Genomic DNA, 25,593 nt, shown 5'->3' with positions numbered 1-25,593 from the left:
AAGTTTGGCATTACATATTCTACTGTATTTCTGGTTCTTTTTTTAATGTTGGCTTTATCGCTGGCTGGATGGCTTTCTGATTAATAAATGGTTGGATTTGGTTAGCACGCTGGTATAACGCTAAGCTGAAATAAACCTTCAACGCCTTAATTTGTAAGACTAATAAATACGTATATAGTACGCTACAGGTCGAGATGGCAATCGGGGTTTGAGGCGGGGGGACGCCCCGCACACCCGCACGTCACCCCGCTATCACGCACCAGATAAGCGCGGGGGCTTTTAAGTGCGGAAACCAGCCCAGAGTGAAGAAAGAAGCGCGGGGCCTGTGCGGGTGTGCGGAGTGTCCCCACCACGATTGCCATCTTGACCTGTCGCGTACTTTACCGAAAAGTAAATACAAGTTCCTAAATACTTTAAATTTATGTGCTGTCATTCGGTGAAATTGTCTAATTAAGTTGTCTGTTCCACAATTTATTAACGGACCCTTGGATGTAGCGGAGTAATTTCGTTTAACCGTTATTAAGTAACGTGTAAAGTTAGGTACAAGTGCTCCAGAGAGTCGGTTAGGTACGCATACAATGTACTAGGTACTTAGGTACTTCTTCGGAAAGTATTTTTTGTTTTGTACCTATAAGTAGCCTGAGAGCGGGCGCATCGTCAACGGACGCAAATAGAGCCACGCTAAGGCGCGACTTCTTTTTTTAGCAACTCAGCCTTTTACTTTGACATAAGATTGAAATTGTTATAATGAAAACTAGCTTATTCCCGCTACTTAGTCCGCGTGGACTATACAAATTTCAAACCCCTATTTTACTTTTTTGTTGTTAAGTTTCAAAAGTCCTTTCTTAGTAGACATCTACGTCCAAATAGCTATCTGCATGCCAAATTTCAGCTCGATCCGTCCAGTAGTTTGAGCACATGAGATATACTCGTGTGGTTTGAGATTATAATTACGTTAGTATAAGTTAACTCTATTTAAAGAGTACGCATCCCTGCGGAAAGTCTACTTGGACTACCATATTATTATGATTAAAATATAGGTAAGTAGGTATTTTTAATTCCATTCAATTTTCAAATGTAGGTGTATTAATTTGGGAGCGGTGTTATTTTAATGTGAAACCAAATCCTTTTATATTTAACACTTCAGATTTTTACCTCAAAATAAAAATGTATAAACCTAGACTTAACGTAGTATTCCCAACTACTTACCAAAAACTTTCAAATTATTATCTTTTTAGGTAATTTTTTTTACAAAAACGAAAATTTTGACAAATTAAAAATCAACTCCGTAACTTCGCTGTTGATACTCAACACCTATTCATACAAACTATAAAACAATTATTCATAGTGATCTTGTACATTAAATATTACCACCATAGAGTCTGCCAAAGTACTTACCTATAGAGTTTCCTCGTTCTAGTTTACTCTGATTTATGATGAAGTATATTTCTTATTTCCAACTTTAAATATGATTCTAAATTATTTGTATGGTGTCTACAATAAAATTCTTAAATGTACAATGTAACATTTCTAAATTCTGTACCATCTTGCGGCTGCCTCTTTGCCTATAAGCAATCACTTCAGTCAGTAGTAAACTTGGCACATGTTTCCATTGTTCTTTGGTATTTATGCTTTCTTTTTAGAGCTCGTGTTGAAGAAAGTTTACAGACACAAAGCCGCTTCAGTGATTACAAGTTTTGGACGTTACAAAAGTACTTAACATGGCCTGTTTAGAGAGCATTTGTTCTAGGTCCCAAATGTAGTTTTCAAATTATCAAATGTAACATCTTAGCAGATTTAGGTCACATATACAAATAGAGCGGAAAAACGCACTCAGAATTATTCGTCGGCATCTATTCGACACAGATATAGGGCTTCCTTAACATTTCAATATATCGATTTTAGCAGTATTTTAGCAGTTGTAATAGAATTTTTCTTGGGTTTCCGCACTGATGGGTAGTAGGTACATAATTTGGCACTCCCTAACATTTTAAGAATTTTATTATTGTCATAGTTCAGCAGACAGCAGACTTCCAAATTCCATGCGCTGATTAATTACAACGTACGGAATTCTAATAGTTCTAGTTGAGGTTTAGTTTACACTAACCGACTTGCCCCGGCTTTGCTCGAGGGAAATTCTAAAAGGGTTCTCTATCCTTACTTATAAGGATACCTACATGCAGAATTTCAATTTCTAGACTCAGTAGTTTGAGCTTTATCCATACTAAGAGTATAAATGCGAAAGCGTGTCTCTCTCTCTGTCTGTATATCTGTCTGTCTGTCGATGCTAGTTTTTCACGGCCCATCCGTTCAACCGATTTTGGCGAAATTCGACATAGGTTGCATCCCAGGGAAGGACATACCTATTATGCTACTTAAGTGCTACTTTGTATCCCGGAAAATCAAAGAGTTTCCACGGGATTTAAAAAAACTAAATCGAGCATCAACTACTATATTATAACGTTGATATGTCGGTCAATCAGTTTGCCACTGGTTTGCCCTTTTATTTTTTTAAGAAAGTTCGATAGAATTCGCAATTTGTTCGATTACATAAGAAGAAAATTCAATTAGAGCAAACATTGATCAATATTCAATTCAACGGGCAAACACAATCACGAAGAAATATGATTTTCCAGGTCAAGAACATTTGTTAGAGATTACAGTCCCCGAGGTAATCTAATTTGGCACGGGTTCAAACTAAACACCATTTTCATGTAAACCTGTTATTTATTCAGTGGTACAGTGCAGACTTGTGTTGCGGGCTATTCCTATTTATAACTTCTTGAAAGCTTTAATTTAGTAAGATAATGGCACCAATTGGGTATTTGTCTACCTATATCAAAAATAAATTATTTCTCAGTGATTATTACATAGAGGATTTTCCATTTTACGTAAAATCCGCGTTCTTTGTTAGTTTTAAGTGTTGTTACCATTTAAAATTATCGATTAAACTAAAAAAGTACGTCATTATGATGTGACGTCACATTCCAGTATTTCATAGAATCTCGCATACTAAGCGCGCGTTATGACGTTTAATAAAAAGTCACTGATTTGACTAGGTGTCAAATATTGGGCATTTTTAGGGCTTCGTTATACCCGCACGGTGCCAACGGAACCCTATTACTAAGCCTGCGATGTCCGTCCGTCGGTCTGTCAGCAGGTTTGTAACACGTGAACCGTAATAGGTAGAGAGAAGAAATTTTGAAAGAATGTGTACCGTACCTATTTACATATATTACCGTTATAAAAACAAATAATAAAATTTCAAAATGAAAAAGTGTTAAAAAAAGTGTTATTTCTTCTACGATGATACGGAATCCCTTCGTGTGTAAGCCCAACTCGCACTTGACCGACTTTTTATACTTATAAACCCGACTAAGTGCATTTTTATTCAGACTCACGCATCTTGAAAAGCATAAGCTACCTGTGCGAAATTGGGGCGGGCCGCTAGTTCTTTATAAAAAGCTGGTTATGCTTTGGCTTGATGGTTTCTCTAGGCTGCAAAATGTTCATTCATGGACGGCAGCTATCAATTAATATTAGGTGACCCGCCTGCTGTATAAAAAGTATTAATAGTAAAATGCCTTTTAAATTATCCTACTGTCGATGCGAGTTAACACATTAATCACCGTTAACGAGTGGTAAGCCGTTCAACCGCCAATCAAAACGATTTTGCGGTAGGTATTGGTTAGTAAAGGCATAATTATATCGAATGAAGCCCTAGTTTGAATTAATTATGTAGGTTAGATTAGTTTACTATAAGCTACCTATAGTAGGCACGCGACAGGTCGAGATGGCAATCGGGGGAGGGAATGCCCCGCATCGGGTTAGCGCGGGGGTTGTGCGGGTGTGCGGGGCGTTCCCTTCCCGATTGCCATCTCGACCTGTCGCGTCCTACTATAGGTATACCACTGACATTTTATCGCCGAAAACACAAAGAAAAATCTTAATTAGTGTTGACGCGGCTTAGTAATAATAATAATGTCTACGATACCACAAACAACCTGGCAGCGACGATCAAAGGCATCTCATTATAGGGAGGAGTATAAAAGGCCTTCTGGTAATTAACGACTATCCTCTGAAGTATAAATAATGTTAACTGTCATATCAAAAGTAGGGTTCACCTTTAAAATAAGGACTAAAATCGTACTTTTGACATGACACACAGAATTAAAATGGCAAGTGAGTTCTCATTTTGTACGGACTATAGTTACCTACGTTTTAGCTCTATATGTCAACTGTCATATCAAAAGTACGGTTCACCTTTAAAATAAGGACTAAAATCGTACTTTTGACATGACACAGAAATAAAATGACAAGTGAGTTCTCATTTTGTACGGACTATAGTTACGTTTTAGCTCTTTATGCCAACTGTCATATCAAAAGTACAGTTCACCTTTAAAATAAGGACTAAAATCGTACTTTTGACATGACACATAGAAATAAAATGGCAAGTGAGTTCTCATTTTGTACGGACAATAGTTACGTTACCATCAAAACTCTTATGCATTCAAAACAACTTTTAACTGTAAAAACAGTTTTTTATAAATTAGGTACATGATAGACTTGCGCTTGATGACAATCATGACTTATGGGAAGAAATGATGAGGTCTTAGTTGGAGTTAACCTGGAAGGGGTATGGCAGTTTTTAATAAACCCATGGTTTCTACACGGCATCGTACCGGAACGCTAAATAGCTTGACGGCACGGCTTTGCCGGTAGTGTGGTAACTAGCCACGGCCGCAGCCTCCCACCAGACCAGACCAGAAATTTAGAAATTATAAAATTCCGATTCCCTGCCAGGAATTAAAACCGGGACCTCCCACTAATAAGACCACAGAGCTTACCACTGCGCCAGGGAGGTCGTCAAGTACGTAAGTTAGAGTTTAAAGTAATTTTGACTATAGAGGTTGGTAAAAGTAGTCTTGACTGAAATTCCGGTCAAAGAAATTTACAAAACTGTGTCACACATCACATCTTAAAACTAAGAGCTGGTTATTCGGCTTCTTCCACCTGAGCATAAGCCCAACGTGCTTCAAGCAAAAGAAGCGCCGGAACAAACGGTCATGTGTGGCACAACCCGAAAAAGGGTCCCAGCTCAGCATTATGCTCTTCACTGAAAAAAATATCATCACTAGGTACATAAATTATGATATAAGATTAGGTGGAATGTGACCCAGAACAAAACGGAACACCCCGACGACGACTCAACCCAGTCTTATCGTTCTATCCGTAGCCCATTTAAAACACTTTAGAGATAGGACAGAAAGACTGCGTGGAGCCAGGGAGCTCGGATTTAAAACAATTTTTAACCGATTTTTTTTGCAGTCAAAAGCACCTATCCGATTTTTTTTGTTAAAACTATTTTTGACCAATGTAAATATCTAAAAGGAAAAGGTGACTGACTATTAACGCACAGCTCAAACTACTGGACGGATCGGGCTGAAATTTGGCAGGCAGATAGCTATTATGACGTAGCTTAGGCATCCGCTAGGAAAGGATTTTTGAAAATTCAACCGCTAATAGGGGGTGAAATTTTTAAAATCTCAATTTACTTCTAAGTACCTACTAATCATTATTAAATGTGCTAATATCGCCATTTAAATTATACCACCGTTAACTTTGTTTAACCTCGGTGCGGCGGATCGGGTCGTAATCCTATTTAATTAATTTCTCCCTTTTCAGCGGAATCTTTTATTGTGTGTTAACTTTCCGAAAGTGTATAAATAAAAATATAACATTTCAACCCTTATTAGATTTCCAATTTTTTTTCAATCACGAACCGTGATACCCTGGTGATCACGACGTCCGCCTCCTATTCGGGAGGTGGGGGGTTCGATCCCGGGCACGCACCTTTAACTTTTCGGAGTTATGTGCGTTTTTAGAAATTAATTATCAATCGCTTTAACGGTGAAGGAAAACATCGTGAGGCATCTGCATGCCTGAGAGTTCTCCATAACGTTCGCAAAGGTGTGTAAAGTCTGCCAATCCGTACTTGGCCAGCGTGGTGGACTATGGCCAACCCCTTCACATACTGAGAGGAGACTCGTGCTCTGTAGTGAGCCGGTTGATCATGATGACGATGATGATGAATTATTTTTTAGGTACGAACAAGCAACCGTGATAAATGTCAGCCTTACAATAATTACATTACGCTATGTAAACGAGACTTAATATACCAAACAAACTAAACTTCCCCTACCCCCATAAAGTAATTCTTCTACAAGAGAGATGTGGGCAACTTAGAGTTCTACAGATATCTACAGCACTAAGTAATGGCTTACAAGTGTCCAGTTTTCCATCTCCCCTGGAGATTTATGTGAGACTAGAGTTTGGGAAGAACAGTAAATGTTAGTTTAAGTTACCTACCCACATGATGTGTTTAAAGTTGTACAACTTCAGTGTTTCTTTATTCTTTCGATTTTTCTTTATTTACTAGCATTCATTGATCATAATAATAATTACCTACCTAACTCATAGGTTATGTTTTGCAAGGCTTTGGCTGCCTATCCACTAGTGCAGAGAAGAGAGAAGTGGAGCGGAGCAGCTGTGCAAATATTAACCAATAGAATTGCATAAAACTCCCGCTCCGCTTCAGTGTATAAGGATTTGCGGACTAGTTTAAAAAAAACCGGCCAAGTGCGAGTCAGGCTCGCGCAATGAGAGTTCCGTACTACAGTCGTATTTTTTCGACATTTCGCACCATAATACAAAAACTATGATTCATAAAAATAAATAAAAATCTGTTTTAGAATGTACAGGTGAAGACCTTTCATATGATACCCCATTTGATATAGTCACTCACTTCGAAAGTTGAAAATACTAATTATTAGTTCATGACCACAATTAAATTTTTTGTGTGATCTAACCCTAAATTCACGGTTTTCAGATTTTTCCCCAAATGTAAGCTATCCTATAAGGGTTCCGTTTTTCCTTTTGAGGTACGGAACCCTTAAAATCATATATTTTAACGCGGAGCGGGGCTAGCTCCTCGTATATGGAAAAACACAAAACACAGTCCGCAACTCCGTTCCGCATTACTTTCTCGCTCTACTCCGCTACCTAGCTCCGCGTCTATGGACAGATAAAGTTCGAAACTCCGCTTCGCATCACTTTCTCGCTCCGCTCCGCTCCGCTCCGCTACCAAGCTCCGCACCAGTGGACAGTCAGTCTTAAAAGCGCATTTGCTCAATCTTAACTATAGCTAATCATAGGTACCGTCTGTACGCAAGTATTAGGTTGCTTTTTCCGCATGTTGGTATTCCCGGCTACTTTGTCAGCTTCAGTTCTAACTACATAATCTAATAATAAAATATAATATATTTTATAGTTCAGATGACAAGCATAGATGATTTTGGTAATAATTATTAAATAATAATTGATCACTTGAAAAGAGCAACCGCCAAGTTTCTTGCTGGTTCTTCTCGTTAGGAACGGCATTCTGAACCAGTGGTTAATTAAACTAGTTGACGATTCAAAAGCAATTGTAAAAGTTTACTTGAATAAAAATAATATATTCTATTCTATTCTAATAAATTAGTAAGTAGGTACATTAAAAATCTTTTTTAGTGAGTACTCAATATGCTGATAACTTCCCATCTGCATTTTGTCAAATTGAAGCCCTAATACCTAACTCCTGAACATAACAATTATTACTGTACCTATACATACCATCTGTGCGATTGGTCCTGTGATGTGTGGTCAGCAACGTTCCTATGTAATTTGCGCTTGATGAGATCTACTAATCTGACATAGGGGGCGTTACACTATTAATACCGTACCGCCATTCTGGTATCGCAGAATTTCAACAACATCCGCATGATATATTTCGTCAATACCATCAATATCGTCGTTTCGTCAATTTCCTCGATATCGCGTATTGCCTCTTTGACTTGTTTTTGTTTAATGAAGTTTTAGGTCACCTTGTAATAAATAGGTAATCATCTCAGCATTATAATAACTTGAATATTTTGCCGGGCTTTTAACGCGGATCTTTCTGTTATTATCGTTCTTACCCAGTAACTTTTCAAATAAGGTCACGACTCACGGATCGATTTCCATCTCACCTTTTGTACTCCTTAATAGATAAACACAGACCAGTTGAACGCTTATCACCCTTCGCTAACCCCTAATAGAAAATTAATGGTAATAACTGTAGGCAACGAACTAAAGCAGTGGAAAATTTATGACCAAACTTAACTTGGATATAACTTATAAGTTCAGAGAAAGACGTAGAAGCGAGATGATTTAACCCTCGCACACAATAGAAATTATAATAGGGTATTGCTATGCTTTGTATAGGTACCTATTGACACAGAATTTATCCGAAGTCATATGACTGTACGACTGAACACTGTACGAAAAATAAGAATTTTATGTCTTGATAGGCTAGGCCCCGTCCAATTAATTGTGTTCTGGCTTCAGGGAAAATCAGCATGTGTCTTCTCCTAACAGATACCTACTTACCTATTAGTATCTGTTAGGAGAGGAGGGAAGCAAATCTCAAATAATCATTTATTTAGTTGTATTTTAAAATTGTACTCACTTACCTTTTTTATTTTTATTGATTGTATCCCGAAATAAACGTTTTCTTCTTTTTCTTTTCTTTTTTACAGTTATAGCTATCATAGGATTCCACAGTTCCAATTTAGACAGGCACGTCTTTTGTAGGACGTCTACGTTAAAGTAGATAGGAACTGGTTATTTTTCGAAAACTTTTGTCATAGGTATTGATATGTTATTTTTATTCGTCTTCTGCGAGGCATTCAAAAACAAATCCATTCACCGATCACAATTCTAGTTACCTTAACTAGGTTTTTAGGGTTCCGTACCTCAAAAGGAAAAACGGAACCCTTATAAGATCACTTTGTAGTCTGCCTGTCTGTCTGTCTCTCTGTCAAGAAACCTACAGGGCCGGGTACTTCCCGTTGACCTAGAATCATGAAATTTGGCAGGTAGGTAGATCTTATAGCTGATATTTGGGGAAAAATCTGAAAACCGTGAATTTAGGGTTAGATCACACAAAAAAATTAAATTGTGGTCATGAACTAATAATTAGTATTTTCAATTTTCTAAGTAAGATAACTATATCAAGTGGGATATCATATGTAAGGTCTTCACCTGTGCATTCTAAAACAGATTTTTATTTATTCTTATGTATCATAGTTTTTGAATTATCCTGCAAAATGTCAAAAAAATACGACTGTAGTACGGATCCCTCATTGCGCGAGTCTGACTCGCACTTGGCCGGTTTTTATACATAAACGTGTTCTATAAAATGTAGATCTGAAAAACGTAGACTAACTCATGTTTAACTGGTGTAACTATATCAGTCGGGAATCTCATCAACATTGCGGTTTGTGGTTTTAAACTTCAGCCCAAGAGTCGGTTCGAACTTGCTAATAACAAGTAGTTCTAACTAAATTTAGTGTTCCCGTTTAGTTAAGAAGTTAAATCAGTTGTGCTCGACATTCGACTGTAGTCTGTAATCAGTGTGTATCAATTCGTAGACGTAGTGTTCCAAATACCAGGGTCTACAGGGATTGACATCCACGTTTTTCTACTCCTTCAATTATTGATCTCTACGTACCTATACTTAGATTAGATATTCATCTATACGTATTTAAGCTTGATAGTTCAGTCGAATAATATGTTAGAGTATTCAAACTTGGTTGGTTTTGTTATGTAGAGACCTAGATATAAAATTACCTACAAGTAAGTATTTAATTGTCTATTAAGAACCAAAATACAGTACCCGGCAAGAGTACATCGATCTTTAGAAAGAGATAGCGGTTTCGTAGAGCGTTAATTATTGACTCTGTCGTTGAGACCGACAAAACATAGTATGAGTGACAGAGACAAAGCCGAAATCTCATTCTAAAGGTCGATGTACAGTATTTCTTGCCAGCTACTGTACCTAATCTAATTTCGGCTTTAGAATTGTAGGTAGGTATGTAGACTGCATAATAATAAAACAAATTTTTACATTTAGATCATTCAATGATACTTTATTTACATGGTTGTGAAATTTAAAATCAAACTTTTATAACAAACAGATTACAGAAAAGTAACAAAACTGATCTCATAGAAAGCTTAAAGATTATTTTTAATTACTTAATTTCTAAGCTACCTAAAAATTAGTCTAGAATTTAAAAAAAACGCGATGCATTCAATAATTATAACATTTAATATTTCATTAACAAAACTTTTAAAAATAACGAAATGCATTCAAATATAATGAGTATTAATAAAATTTTAAATGTCAACAGTTTTTAGATCTATATTCTAAAAAAATTGTAACATTAACATGTTGTATAAAAAAACTCGTAAGTAATATTCTATGCAGTCAAATCTTTGACTATGGACATATTGACATAGTAACAACAAAAGACAAATTTTATTATGAAAATATTGCCTACTGCAAAAAACTAAATTTGAATTAATTAAAAAAAAACTTTTCTCTTTAATATCATGTTATAGTCCGGTCTAGGTCAGCATATCGCGATTGACCGGCAATCCTCAGGAATGCCGAGAGACCATAATTAAAAAGCAATACTTCGGTCTCTGCATAGCGAATTTGGTCCATTCGCGGAGTGCCTGACTTTGCAGTCCAAAACCTAAACTCAATTTTACCAAGATTCATTGCAACGCATTCCGGGCATTAGCTAGTTCATCAATAAAATAAACACAAAGATGTTCTGGCACCACAAAATATTTACCGAGTTAAAAATATCAACTAAAACTATGCTAAGTTTAACTTGACGATCTTCCTGGCGCAGTGGTAAGTGCTGTGGTCGTATTAGTGGGAGGTTCCGGGTTCGATGCCCGGCTGGAGTTTGGAATTTTATAATTTCTAAATATATGGTCTGGTCTGGTGGGAGGCTTCAGCCGTGGCTAGTTACCACACTACAAAGCTGTGCCGCCAAACGGTTTAGCGTTCCGATACGATGCCGTGTAGAAACAAAAGGGGTATGGGTTTAATAAAAACTGTCATACCCTTCTAGGCTTCCAACTAAGACTACATCATCACTTACCACTAGTTGAGATGGCAGTCAAGGGCTAATTTATAAATAAATATAAAAAATACCTAGTTAATAAAATTAAAAACAGCATATCTGAGGTATTCACAACAACCATACCGAACTCTACGAGCATAAAGTCTGCAATATGAATTTTTTAGGCAAAAGCTTTTAAAAATATACCTACTAAAGCATTAAGTACCAATTAACGCTACTGAATACAAAAAGTATAATTCTAAATAGAATCCCATCCCCATCAATTTTTCGCCCAAGAAGTTGCTCAATTTAATTTTAAAGTAGGTAACTAGTACGTTAATTTCAGATTAATTAGATTTGTCGTTAAAAGTTTGTACCTATTCAACGCTCAAAGTAAGATGGCCGTATAATGGAACGTGTTGAATAAGTCATCTAAGTACGAAGTTGAGACGACCGCATCCATAGAGTCAACCACCACCATTTATAAAACCTAGCTTGAGAGAGAGCTTTCATGTGTCTAAGTCATCCATGCGTGTTTTTTGAGGCTGTCACGCGTTGAGTGTTTAAATCTTTGTTTGGTTGACCGCCGTGACAACCGTGATCAGTATAGTACACTTCATCCAAGGTTCACTCTGGTATAAATATTTAATAGAAACAATTATTATTAATGTCATTTCTATTCACCTTGATTATGCATGATGATGAACTACCTAATTAATTTGGTGATTGAAACTCAGTGTAAAATTTCAGGGCTGTTTTCCAGTAAAACATTTGAAGTTCATGAACCAAAGAAGATAAATGTAATAAATTATGGTATTAGCAGATCCATTTCTAAACCAAGCCTCAAAAAAGCCTAGCATGAAAATCAACAAACTATCATTCTAACACTAACATAGTAACTTTTTAACTTGACTTAATTGGCAGTGCTGTACTGTGACGTTTTCTATACAACTTTCATTAAACTATCAGGTAACTGTTACGTTGTCTTAATTTTACTATACGGAAAAAATAAATATGAGACTATTTTTGTGATACATTATTTTATTATTTACATTTTTTGGCATCTATTATCACTGTTATAGAGCCATATTATATTTTATTTCACGTAGAAAGTAATACTAATGTAATTTGAAAAGATTTATGTCCACCTAGAAAACCACTAAGGAATTAATTTTTAAGAAAGAGGTTGTCATCAGCCGATTTACTGTTTCATAAAATTAAACTGCAAAAATGTAGATTAAATCACTTCAAATTCATATCCAACATCATTAAATTCAAGTGGGCCTCTTTTAAACTTTCCTGTGATATGTAACATCCGTTAATGACTTTTTAAAACAAAATCATTTCCACCGATAATATTTCTAAATAAATTATGCCTAGTATCAATTCCACTGTCTATTTTTTTGCAATGTTGCTTCAAAAATTCAATTCAGAAAAGACCATTCTCAATAAAAATTTATACAACATTCTCTATTAAGCACGCTATAGATAATTCGTGCACACTGCATGGTAACGATAAATTCAACTATAAATTCTTTCCTGTCCGTTTATCAAGTTGATAAAAACCTATAACGATACTGAATATAAAGTGTACTGGATATAAAATACAAATACTATAAAAGTAGGTGAAATGTAGTAATTTGTACATATAGTGTACTTATAGTGTTCAAGTAAAGCCTGCATTAATGTTTTGCGCTCAACAAAAAATTATATGATAAGTAACTTCAACATTTTAACACATTGTATCGTAATGTTTTTTTAAAACTTCATTTAACAAATTTGTAAATAAATGACTGCATAAATTTAATAGGTAATTATTTTAAACAAATATTTGATCTGAAATAACAGATAAGACATTAAAATGATTATACCTACATTTTTTAATGGTTGACTCATAACTTAAACTATACTGAGCAACGATCATTGTTTACAACCAATACAATTATAACTAATTTGATATTAATTATTTATTCAGTATTTGCTCTTCATAAATATTATATCTTAGTTTTTTTCGTGAGACAATAATTATAATAAGAATCTTCATAAATGATTCAGAGTAAACTCTTTTTATTATTATAAATACACTAATTTTCACAATATCAACTACATTAATCAATCATCTATTTTTATAAGAACACTTTTATTTCATATCATTATATTTAGTATCGTTTCGTAAATTTAAACTGTTCGGCAAAAAGTTTAAGGGTAAAGAATTAATATTATTAAGACGCCACTTTAAAACAAATAAACAGGGACAATTAAATATGAATTTTCACATAGTAGGTATTAATTATTGTTCTTTACTTTCAGTATGCCTTAAAGTTCAAATTATGCTATCCTAAAGTAGTTTTTTTTAGCAACCCCATAACTGTAGATATAATATTATGTTGAATGAAGAATTTTTGAAAAATATTTAGTGAGACTAATAATTTCATCTGTACCTCACTTGACTAAAACAATCAATACCGCTACGCCAAGAGGCAGCGTGGCGTGTTAATAATATTATTGAGTATTTATTTTGACATTAATTACTTAACTATACCTAATTTAATAGATTAACCGCAGAATCATCGGTGCATATTAGATCTGTTCATCTTGGACATCTGTGAAGAAAAAATGAATCGAATTAATAATAAAACGCAACATCTGTTATTTATCTCTTGATATAAATTAAATATTAAAAAGCATAAATAATAATATTTTTTTCATCTAAGCCGTGAGCAACATATTATATTAAAGCAATAAATTCACCCCGATAGTAATATAAGCGAAGGTAAAGGTTTATTCACATTTTTAATAAGCGTTTCAAATTAAAAACAATTTTGTAATCTTGCATCAGTTTCCAACGAAGTAAAGCCAATAAATTGTTTATTTACGACCAGTTACATTCATGCAAGGAAATCTCGTTACACAGCATTTCATATCAATAACAACTTCTAAAGAAAGTATCAAACAATATATAATTATTATGTATGAATCATTTTAAATACCTGCATTATGAAATATTATTATTAAATGAAAATATTCTTGTCTCAGATAAGTAAACAGATAATAAATATTGATGGTAGGTAAACATATTATGCTATTTTTTTAATTAACTTAACAATGGTTAAGTGTACTTATTGCACTAACCATGATTGTCGATTTTACAGGAGAGCTATTTAAAGTTGTAAGTTTAACTAGCACGAAAATAGTAGATAATTTGTACTTCTGTATCAGTATTGAAATTATATAATATTTTAGTGCTTATCTTAATCTGAATTTTACACAGTTCTCCTGTAATATCGACAATAAATTATTGTGTAGTTGACAAAATGCAAGGGTGAACTATAATTTATGTAAAACTGTGTTTATTTATTATCGTTTTTTAGTTAAAATGGCATTTGTATCAATGGTAAATCATAGATGTTATTAGATTAAAGTAAAATAAAAAACTACAAAAAAAAATGTACGTAATAAATTTAAAAATAATAATGTGCTTGAGAAAAGAAAATGACCCGGTAAGGTTTTCCTGTTCAACACAGCTTTTAGCATACTTAGTTATTATTCTTGAGGGTCTTTAAATTTAAACTTCACTTTAAATAATTAAAGCACTGGTACAACAGTAATTTCCGTTTTAAAGTTATTTTTGGTGAAAATGATAATGAATGAAAATGTTATAGTCATACGATTATATCTTAGGCTTTACGAGACAATTCTAAACAGTCATCAAATTATATTTCTTTTTTAGTAACATTTAGCTTAAATATGAATGAACGTTACACATTGTAGTGAAGCGAATTTATGTATGTACAATACGTGTCGGCGAACGCTAGGGCGGTGCAGTAGGGTGAGGGGTCATGCTAGGTGGTCAGGGGACTGCGGACACAAACACGCACAGGGCGCTACAGGATAATATACGGAACAACATCTGCAGCTATTTATACTTACACAGCCTTAACACTCAGAACTCTCGATATATTGCTTGTCACAACGCCTGTTGCAACTTTATGATCTCTCTCCTCATTATTAGTCAATTTTGAAAAGAAAATATTACCAATTAACATTTTAATGCATATTTTATTTAATATTGTCAACTTAAGTTATATTATATACAGCAAAGATTTAGGTATATTTTAAATTTATGCATTTAACGAGATTTGACTGCATGAACTCTCGAACAAAAAACAACTGCGCATCTAAAAATAATAAAAATATGAATAGCGTAAACACGTACGGTCTGTGAACATGATCAATATATTTTAATCTATAAATAAATAACGTTTCACATAAATTATCATTTGTCAACGACATTTTCAATCTAAATCTACCAAAATTTTAATAATTTGTGCTAATTAAATTTTAAAGTGTCAAAGACATTCGTGTAAATCTTAACATTATTTTATGTATGTATTAAACATTTAAAAAGCATAATTAAAGATGTATCGTTGTAGTGATCTAATGTGTCCAAAAGTTTTGTCCGAAAGACAAAGTATAGGTAGATACTTAAGTTAGTGCCATCGCAATGGCAAGAAAAGAGAATACAGCTAAAGTAAGAAGGTTGTGTTTATAAACGATAACAATTTTCATGTAGTTTCCTAATCTAATAGTAATTCTAATTCAGTCTAGTGAGAGTTAAAGGTAGGATATTTACAGTACACAAGGGAATACGTGCAAATTGTCACGATTTGTGAGGTAGTATCTAGGCTTGAGGCTGATGGGGACATGGGGCGAGGTGGAGCCAGGTGTCAGACAGCACGAGAAACAATATTTAAAACTTACGTCTAACGATTTGTAAGAAGTTTAGAAATTTTTAAACTAGCGCCATTTATTTTTTGATCAATTGATTTTTGTTATTTTGTTAAGATTGGTGGAACTGATAGGTAAATATGCTGACTTACTATGATTATAATAAAATACGGATGTAGGAAATATAAAGTTAATGGCATTGGCAAAATATATTTCCATATTTAAAAAATAATGCGTGGTTAGTATAAGAGATAAAGATTTTATCATATTTTTGAGTAAATTAATTTAAACCAGATGGATCCATAACACGTGTTTTGACATAATAATATTATGATTTGGATTTTTACTGAAATGAACTGGCAATGCCTCTAATATTATTATTTGCCTATCCTAGACAATAAGAGGGGTAGAATCGCTAATCGTGAAGATTTTGGTAGCAGGTAGAGAGACAAAGAGAGACATCATTAAATATAGAAATAAGGATACTTAAATATTTTCCATGAGCTTATTCCAAAAAGTTTAGGCAACTTTTATCTAAATATATAAAATGAAAAGGTGACTGACTGACTGACTGACTGACTGACTGACTGATCTATCAACGCACAGCTCAAACTACTGGACGGGTCGGGCTGAAATTTGGCATGCAGATAGCTATTAAGACATAGGCATCCGCTAAGAAAGGATTTTTGGAAATTCAACCCCTAAGGGGGTGAAATAGGCGTTTGAAATTTGTGTAGTCCACGCGGACGAAGTCGCGAGCATAAGCTAGTAATGGCATAAGATCGTCAATAAAAATATAAGATTGTATTTGGGTAAATCGCGGTTTAATTATGTTAGGTGTTAATAATTTATAAAAAGAAGGAGAACAGGGATTTCGGGTAACCAGTAGTATATTAAGCTATTATAATCCGTTCCCACAACAATTCGTATTATATTTACTAAGAGAAAAATCCGACCATGTCGATGATGTCTGTAAGTATGTTCAATTCAATTATGCGATTTACGAATGTGCTATTTTTCTTGATTTGTGAATAGCACAGGTCGTGTTTTTTTTTACATGGCATGACCTATTATAATTTCTGTTACATTTTTTATGTAATTTCATCAATTAAAATATTGATCAAAACTTATAAATCAGTAATGTTTTTTTTAATCCATCAATAAATGACATAAATTAATTATTTTACTTTTTAAGTATTTTAGCGCACAACGATTGCGGGAGTGTGACGTCATTTTGCCTAGCCAAGAATTACCTAGTCACACTACAAAATAACTCAATTGCTCAATAGTTTCTACGTCGTACGTGAGCTCTCGCGCTGATTCTAGTAATTTTAGGTGTGTTTGTTTTTAGGATTCCGTACCCAAAGGGTAAAACGGGCTCCTATCACTAAGACTCCGCTGTCCGTCCGTCCGTCTATCTGTCCATCTGTCTGTTCATCTGTCACCAGGCTATATCTCATGAGCCGTGATAGACCGCTGTAATTTTGATAACTGATGTATTTCTGTTGCCGCTATAACAACAAATACTAAAAAACAGAATAAAATAAATATTTAAGGGGCTCCCATACAACAAACGTTTGCTCGTTGTAATAGATAATGGCACGGAACCCTTCGTGCGCGAGTCCGACTCGCACTTGGCCGGTTTATTTATTTATCGACGTGTTTCATATTCGTGTATCTAAGTTTCATATTTTTCTCATACTATTTTACCTACATTTGAAAAATTAACTCTCTAAAAAATTTACAATTTTAAATGAAGGATTTAAAGGTAGCTTTCAGAGAAAAAAAGAAAAAAAAAGTCAAGTTTGGAGACGCGAAACCAATTGCGAAACGAAATAATTATTCTTGCAAGCTTCAAAGAGCTCTATAACTTTTTAATTTGTTGAGATATCTTGATGATTCTTTCATATTTTTGTTGTATTTTACTTAATTTTTTTTTATAATTAATTCATTAAAAAAAATGAAAACTTCTCCATTGTAAAGTAAAAGGATTTCAAGGTAGCTTTCGGAGAAGTCAAGGTAGGATATTGAGGCTTGCGAAACGAAATTATTAATATATTTGTTGAGATATTTTAATCATTCTTTCATATTTTCTGTATTTTATTTAACTTTTAAATTAATTCATTGAAAAATAGAAACGTCTCTATTATAACGAATAAAAATTTAAAGGTAGCTTTAGGAGAAGTCAAGATAGGCTATTGAGGCTCGCGAAATGAAATTATTATAATTAATATATTTGTTGGGATATTTTAATGATTCTTTCATATTTTTGCTGTATTTTACTTAAACCTTTAAATTAGTTCATTGAAAAGAATGGACTCTCCATTATAGCGTATAAGGATTTAAACGTAGCTTTTGGAAAAGTCAAGGTCAGACATTGAGGCTCGCGAAACGAAATTATTATTATATTAATATATTTGTTGGGAACTTTTAAATTAATTCATTGAAAAATGGAAACTTCTCCATTATAACGAATAAGGATTTAAAGGTAGCTTTCAGAGAAGTCAAGGTCGGAGACGGAGGCTCGCGAGGAGCGTGTGTAGTTGGTGGAGGTGCCATAGTCGGAGGTGGCGGTGGCGAGGTCCGCGAGCACTGCGCCCGTACCTTGCGTCACACCATCTGCTGCCGCCGCCTCGCGCTCTGCTAGTTTCTGCTTTAGAACACGGATCCGCTCCTCTTTCTGTAGACAATACTGATTCTGATGGCAACTAAATTCTAAAGTTTTCGCATCTTTTTCTTACCAATATACTTAATAAGAAAAAGACAAACAAACTTAATTTAATTTAAAACTGTCGAACCTCGTGACTTTAGGTGGCATAGTGTGGAGTAGCACTATTTAGAGTTCTTAATTTAAAATAAATTTTCCGTCCTTTTTAGCAATATATCCCACCTTAGACTGCTTCGTCACTTACCATCAGGTGAAATTGCAGTCAAGGGCTAACTTGTATATAAATTTAAAAAAAAAACATTGAAAAGAAAAAGATGCTGATACTCTAAATTAAGTTTAGAGAAAGACATCAGAATTATTGATGCCAATGCTTGTTTTATTGCTAAACTAAAGCAATCACCACACTCGTGTAAGCTAATATTTAAGCACTTGTTAGAAATTTTCATGACGTTTTAAACTTTGCACACAAACTTTGTCCACCCTTTGAAAAACTGTGTAGGTACTTATTCAAGTTAAATTGTTATTAAATCACCTAGTTCATGAAAATAAAGTAATAGAATTAATGCATTTATTTAGTATATTATAATAATGAAGCGGCGATAGCATAGCGGAAAGGACGTCCGCATCCTAATCAGAGGTCGGGGGTTCGATTCCGGACATCCACCTTTAACTTTTCAGAGTTATTTGCAATCTATTTCAGAGTTATGTGCGTTTTAAGTTATTAAATATCACTTGCTTTAACGGTAAAGGAAAACTTGCATGCCTGAGAGTTCTCCATTATGTTCTCAAAGGTGTTCGAAAGCCGGTGATGGGTTGATCATAATGATGATGATGATGATGATTATAACAATTAATTATACCTATAAATATTTTTAATATTATGTTTACCTGTGCGATCAGCTTCTGCAATTCCTCATTCTCTTTGACAAGCTCCCGGTAGTGTTCCTCGTCAGCCGGCGCGGACCCCGAGCCTGATCCCCGGCCGCTCTCCGGCCGCTCCGTTGGATGTCGTATCACTTCGATAACCTGCATAAACTGCTTATATTAATTATATTTTAACGTCCAGGCGACATACATTTTAATTCAGTGCAAAAAAAATAACGAACGTTTTCTCATTTTATCATATTATACTGGCTTATACTCGCGATCCGTCCGCGTGGACTACAAAAATTCAAACCCCTATTTCACCCCCTTAGGGGTTGAATTTTCAAAAATCCTTTCTTAGCGGGTGCCTGCGTCATAATATCTATCTGCATGCCAAATTTCAGGCCGATCCGTCCAGTAGTTTGAGCTGTGCTGTGTTGATAGATCAGTCAGTCAGTGAGTCAGTAAAATTCTTGTAAATATTAAGAGTTTATTCCACACGCTGCCCGCCCCGCAGGACGCACCCGCTCCCACCTCGACCGCAGGCTAAGAGCAATAGGCGGTGATTCGAAGAGAAAATTTTGACGATAAGTACCAATCACATTTGATCGCTGAGCGTTTCTCGTTTTATTACAGGCGTCGATGAGGTCGTAACTTTAATGATTTTTTCACGCCCTTAATATGGGTAACGATTTTTAAATTTGATTCTGATGAAGGTCGTAATTATTTATTCCCATTGAAGCTTTTAGAGGTCGTTTTAGGTTACATTACAATATTAAAGTAATTAAACTGCATATTTTATTAAGTCTTTATGTTATTAACTTTGTAGATAATATTATGAAGAAGTAGTTAAAGTAATTATTACGTTAGTTGTAAAGTTCAAAGCTAACTTATTTTCGTTATATTTAAAACTTGTACCAGACCTACCTACATTCACCTAATTTTGTCCTTTTGACTCTGCAATAAAAATATTATTATAAAAAAGGGTCAGAGTATATACCTAAGGCTTTTTTCAACGTGTTTACTTTACACGTAGCTAATGAAGGAGAGCGTGTCTGTGCATTCATTAAAAATAATTAAAGCCGAATAGAATAACGAGTACCTTTATTTATGCAAATGATGGCAAAAGGTTTATTTTTGTAATTAAGACTACTATGCCATAACACGACCTGTAGAGGCGCAAGAGCCGTAAGAAGAGACGCAAGAGCCGTAAAAAACAACCCGAAAATAAGAGTAACGTCAGCAGCAGCATTTGGCTGCATTGGGTGCATCAAATTAATGATAGTTACCTCGCAAGTAGCAAGTGGTGACCTTTCCTTAATTTGGCGCAATTTCACTGGGAATAAATATGAGAGCTACATGCTAAGGAAACAGCCGAAGACAATTGCGAGGGGGAAGAATGCAAAGGCGGCGTCTTGTTGGCTAGCGATGACCAGCGTGACAGGTCCAGTGATGAGACACAACACCACCACGTTGTAGATACTCATGCCGACGTAATGCGGGTCGTTGATTTCACCTTCACATTGTTCTAAACGAAGTCATATTAAAATATAATAAACTTACCTTTGGAATAAATATGAGAGCCATGCTAAGGAAACAGCAGAAGACAATTGCGAGTGACACAAACGCAAAGGCGGCGTCTTGCTGGCTAGCGATGACCAGCGTGACAGGTCCAGTGATGAGGCACAACACCACCACGTTGTATATACTCATGCCGACGTAACGCGAGTCGTTGATCTGGCGCACCTTCACGGAACGTGTTTCGTAAGCAAGGAACAATCCGAACACTAACACCAAACCCTTGTACCCGTACATTACGCCTGAAACAAGAGAAATGAATTAGATATAATTAAATTAATAAAAGTATGTATAGCCTGAATAGTTCTCAACTTCGCTTTTAATCGCTCTTTGTTTTTAGGTGACTCCTATATTTTTATTCTTTGTAATAATATCATGGTTAACAATAAAATTGACTACTTAGATAAAATAAATAAATAAGGTTAAATAATTAGCTCACATTTGGAGTGATTGTTTTGAATTTTGTCTGTTTACCTATTAAGTATTCTGTGTTTTTAACCAACTTCCAAAAAGGAGGTGGTTCTCAATTCGGCCCGTTTTTTTTATGGATGTAGGTAGAGGTACACCAGGTTCGTGTTACTGATAACAACCACGATCGATTGCTTATCAACGTGCTCTCCGAAGCATCCGTCATCCATTCAATCGTTTAAACGTTGCTTAGCCAGTACAGTCCACTAATTATAATCATCATCATCATCATCAAACCATCACTGGTTCACTAGTGAGTCTCCTCTCAGAATTGGAAGGGTTTTCCACTAATATCCGCACTAAGAAAGAAAAAAAAGAAGAAAATAACATAGTATTTACATAACAGGTGCATTAGTTACCTTCATTAAAACTTAGCGAGTTAACATAAAAGCAGCGCAGTAAAATTTAAAAGATAAAAATGTTAAATAACGCAGTGGATCCGAGTAACGAATAGGTGGGGAATTTAAATTTTGTTCCTGAGTTAGCGCAAATGAGATGCGGTGTACTTTGAAGGATTTTATTAATTAATGTTCTTTATTGTTCGAGAGGAAAATTTATCTTTTTGTCAAGGTAAATTTGTTCAGACCTCGATCATTGTTTATTTAATTCGTTATTACTGTTGATTGAAAAAGTTAAACATTTATTATTTGATTAGGTAAGTACCTAGGGAATAGCTTCTTATCAGATCCTTTACAGCGAATATTAGGTAAATCTCTCATAATCAGGCATTAGAAGTTAAATATAGTTTTTTTTCCGTTGATACTAATAATATTATCAATGCAAAAGTATATTTGTCTGTTACTTTTTGTCGTCCGTCCATTTAACTGGTTTTAATGTTTAATACAGAAATAGCTTGCATCCTGAAGATGGACATAGGCTATTTTTTACCCTTTCAAATCAGAGTTCCTACTGGATTAAAAAAAACCTAAACTGACGCAGAGAAGTTGCGCGCGTCGCGTCGTCCCTATAGTAGGTATAGTATAGTCTAATATAAGCCTTTTCTAGAGAAACCATTTTTAATTTACTATCTAAAGAGCTAAGATGTCCAAACTTGGATGCAATGGGCTTGTCTATAAGATGCTTAATAATTCTCTTTGCATCAATAAATTAATTTAAACTAGCCGATGCTCGCGACTTCGTACGCATGGATTTAGGTTTTTAAAAATCTCGTGGGAACTCTTTGATTTTCCGGGATTAAAAGTAGCCTATGTCGCTTTCCAGATCTTTAACTATACTCATGCAGAAAATCACGTTGATCCGTTGCTCCGTTGCGATATGATTGAAGGACAAACCAACAGCCCAACAGACAAACACACTTTCACATTTATAATATGGGTACTGATTACATACCTTGTGCTATACTTTCGAGTAGTTATTAGTCAGACATACAAGCGCCGGGTCTACTTTGATAAAAAATACCAGAAGGGTTTCCTGTTTTTAACGATAACGGACGCGGCTTTGATTGAAAAAGATGTCAACCCTCGTATTGTCACGTTTCATATTGCACATTTTTTGTTGGACGGAATTTACCTTTTTAGGATAAGCTTCACAACGGAATCTGCGCACTCAGACATGCTACACTCTAAATTGATCTAACAAGAAATACTCATAAATATTTTTTCGTTTTGTTAGGGTTCCGTCCCCAAAGGATAAAACGGGACCCTATTACTAAGACTCCGCTGTTCGTCCGTCTGTTACCAGACTGTGTCTCATGAACCGTGATAGTTAGACAGTTGAAATTTTCAGAGATGATGTATTTCTGTTGCCGTTATAACAACAAATATTAAAAACAGAATAAAATAAGTATTTAGGGGGGCTCCCATACAACAAACGTTGTTCGTCCGTGTGGACGCGTCCGTCAGCCCTTTAGGGGTTGAATTTTCAAAAATCCTTTCTTAGCGGATGTCTACATCATAATATCTATCTGCATGCCAAATTTCAGCCCGATCCGTTCAGTAGTTTAAGCTGTGCGTCGATAGATCAGTCAGTCAGTCAGTCAGTCAGGTCACCTTTTCTTTTTACATCTTTTATAAGTAGATAATGGTACAGAACCCTTCGTTCGCGAGTCCGACTCGCATTTGGCCGAGTTTTTTCTTTCTTTTTGGTATAGATTTCTCTTTATTAATCTACATTTTGATAACATTCCAAAATGAGATACAGTAGCCGACAGGAAATATTGAACCTTTAGAAAGAGGTTTCAGCTACGTAGAGCGTTGTCTCTGTTACACATTCCTATAATACCTAATAATAATAATAATCAACTTTATTGTTAACAAAATTATAGAGAGAACACAGGATACACTAACGACCTTATCACTATGTGACGTTTGTCGGTCTCAATGACAGACACAATGCTCTTTTTCTAAAGTTCGATATACAATATTTTCTGCCGCGTATTGTACAAGTCATACTGGCATGTTACCTACACATAAAATTAGGGTTTTCAGTTTCCCGGAAATCTTCAGTTAACTGTCGTGGTGGAACGAGTAGGATTCAATCTGCGTCTCTACTGGGTGTCACACCCGGAGCTCCTTTGGCCACTTAGGCCACGGGGCACTTAAGTGCTAGTGACAAAATATTGTATGTGTTACTTACCGAGCCAAACGGTATTGTGATCGCTCTCGCAGTGTTCCAATTCTGGACGTATGTGGACATCATCGTCGTGATGTCGCGGCGCTTCCAAAGGGAATATTTCCACACGGCGCTGCAGCGGGTCCCGTATCTGCCACGCGGTCAACAAAGCCACGTCTACTGCTAGCAGTCCTCCCACCATCGTGTACAGCTTCCAACCGTGCATACGTTTCTAAACAAAAATCATATACAAATTAGGACTCCCATATAGGACTCGATGAAATTGGGGACGATTTCCAAGCCCAACGGGTATGCGCCGGTGCATTCTTAAGAGATTTCATGGCCTCCTAATACTATAAGGCTGACTATCGTAATCAACATGTCGCCGGCTCACTACTGAGAACGAGTCTCCTCTCAAAATGACAAAGGTTGAGGGCATAGTCCGCCACGCTGACCAAATGCGGTTTGGCAGCCTTTGAGAATATTATAATACAGAACTCTTAGGCTTGCCTTTACGTTGCTTTATTTGCTTCCACGTTAAAGCAAGTGATATCTAATTGCTTAAAATGCACATACTTAACTCTGAAAATTCAGAGAAACATGCCCGGAATCGAACCCCCGACCTCACGAAAAGAGGCTGACGTCTTAACAACTAGGTAATCGCGGTGATCACTGAAGGGGATTCAGTAGCTAAAATCACCACATAATCCGATCTTGCCTCCGGGAATTGGGGTTTTCCTTGTTACCTTTACTCCGTTAACAAATAAGTACAAGAAAATGTACCTAAATACTTCTTATCTAGAGTTAAGGTAAACAAAAGCGAGAATAAAACGCAATTACGTAGCTTACTTGACGAGGGGTTCACCAATGGAAGAACTGCTTTCGTTTTATCTCAACAAGCTTTGATTTTGCCTGTTTTCCATGGTTAGGCATTTTTTTATATTTTTTTGGTTTACATTTATGGAGAGGACTCTCGCCAGCAGGTAGACCACCACGCAGGCAGTGAACTAGTCTAACTACTTTTTATCTCGTAAAATTAAAAGATCATAATGTTATTATGATTTAAAAAATCTTAGTCCACGCAGATGAATTTGCGCGTTTGTGGCTTTAAAATGGTATGCCTTAATTTATCGAGCTTAGGAGAGGTATAGTTTGGAAGAAATTTAAGATTTTTTGTGATGGTCTTTTTTTCTTTGCATTCTAGCTTTAGGTCTCTCTACTATTGGAGGCTGGCCGTTATTAATCCTAAGCCCTTTGTAATTTATAAATATCACGTCTGTACAATTTTGTTTACAAATTCAAATTAGTATAAAAACCAACAGTTGGTTTAGAGTTTTCCTATCATCAAGGTTCCCTAATGTACCGACCTCCCGATGAAATGAACTGTACCAGTTTGGCAAAATGTAAATTACAACGTGCGTAACATTAACTTTGCCTTTATAGTCGTTACCGCTTTATCTTTTATATAAAACGTTGTTTATTAGCTTTGAGAAGAATGGCTTTTCGGTCCAGCGATTTTAATGAGCGACTCGGGGGACACGGCTCCTGGTAGTGAAGGGAATTAGTATTGATCTTTATAGCTTGCTTTTAAATATTTTCATAAAATATATATTTGTATTTCATATTACAGGCTGACCTATTTGTAAGTGTGTGCTGTAATATAGGTAATAAATTAGCCGACTATGGGAGGGTTATCAGTTAAGAAACCTAATGTATTTGTGC

At 35.3% G+C, this 25,593-nt stretch overlaps 1 protein-coding gene across 5 annotated transcripts in view; it reads right to left on the bottom strand.

Moving 5' to 3' along the window:
• Positions 1–10,011: 10,011 nt before the first annotated feature.
• GABA-B-R1 (gamma-aminobutyric acid type B receptor subunit 1) overlaps positions 10,012–25,593 on the bottom strand; it is a 141,821-nt gene continuing 126,239 nt past the window's right edge. The window contains exons 12-17 of one of the 5 annotated variants that reach the window (XR_011236623.1): positions 23,896–24,103; positions 20,818–21,074; positions 19,279–19,425; positions 18,327–18,402; positions 14,925–15,172; positions 10,012–13,597 (exon numbers count right to left, since the gene is read on the bottom strand). Coding sequence is in view for 2 of the 5 variants with exons in the window: in XM_069497974.1 (XP_069354075.1) it covers positions 13,575–13,597; positions 18,327–18,402; positions 19,279–19,425; positions 20,818–21,074; positions 23,896–24,103 (711 nt within the window). In the remaining 3 variants the exon portion in view is untranslated. Of the gene's footprint in view, positions 13,598–14,924; positions 18,403–19,278; positions 19,426–20,817; positions 21,075–23,895; positions 24,104–25,593 lie in introns of all 5 variants that reach the window. The other 4 variants (XR_011236621.1, XR_011236622.1, XM_069497974.1 and 1 more) reach the window with 4 other exon arrangements.

The sequence above is a fragment of the Maniola hyperantus genome, chromosome 4 (assembly GCF_902806685.2).
Source record: "Maniola hyperantus chromosome 4, iAphHyp1.2, whole genome shotgun sequence".
Taxonomy (NCBI): Eukaryota; Metazoa; Arthropoda; class Insecta; order Lepidoptera; family Nymphalidae; genus Maniola; species Maniola hyperantus.
Note: the sequence above shows the minus strand (reverse complement) of the source record. Positions and strands in the feature narration are given on the sequence as shown.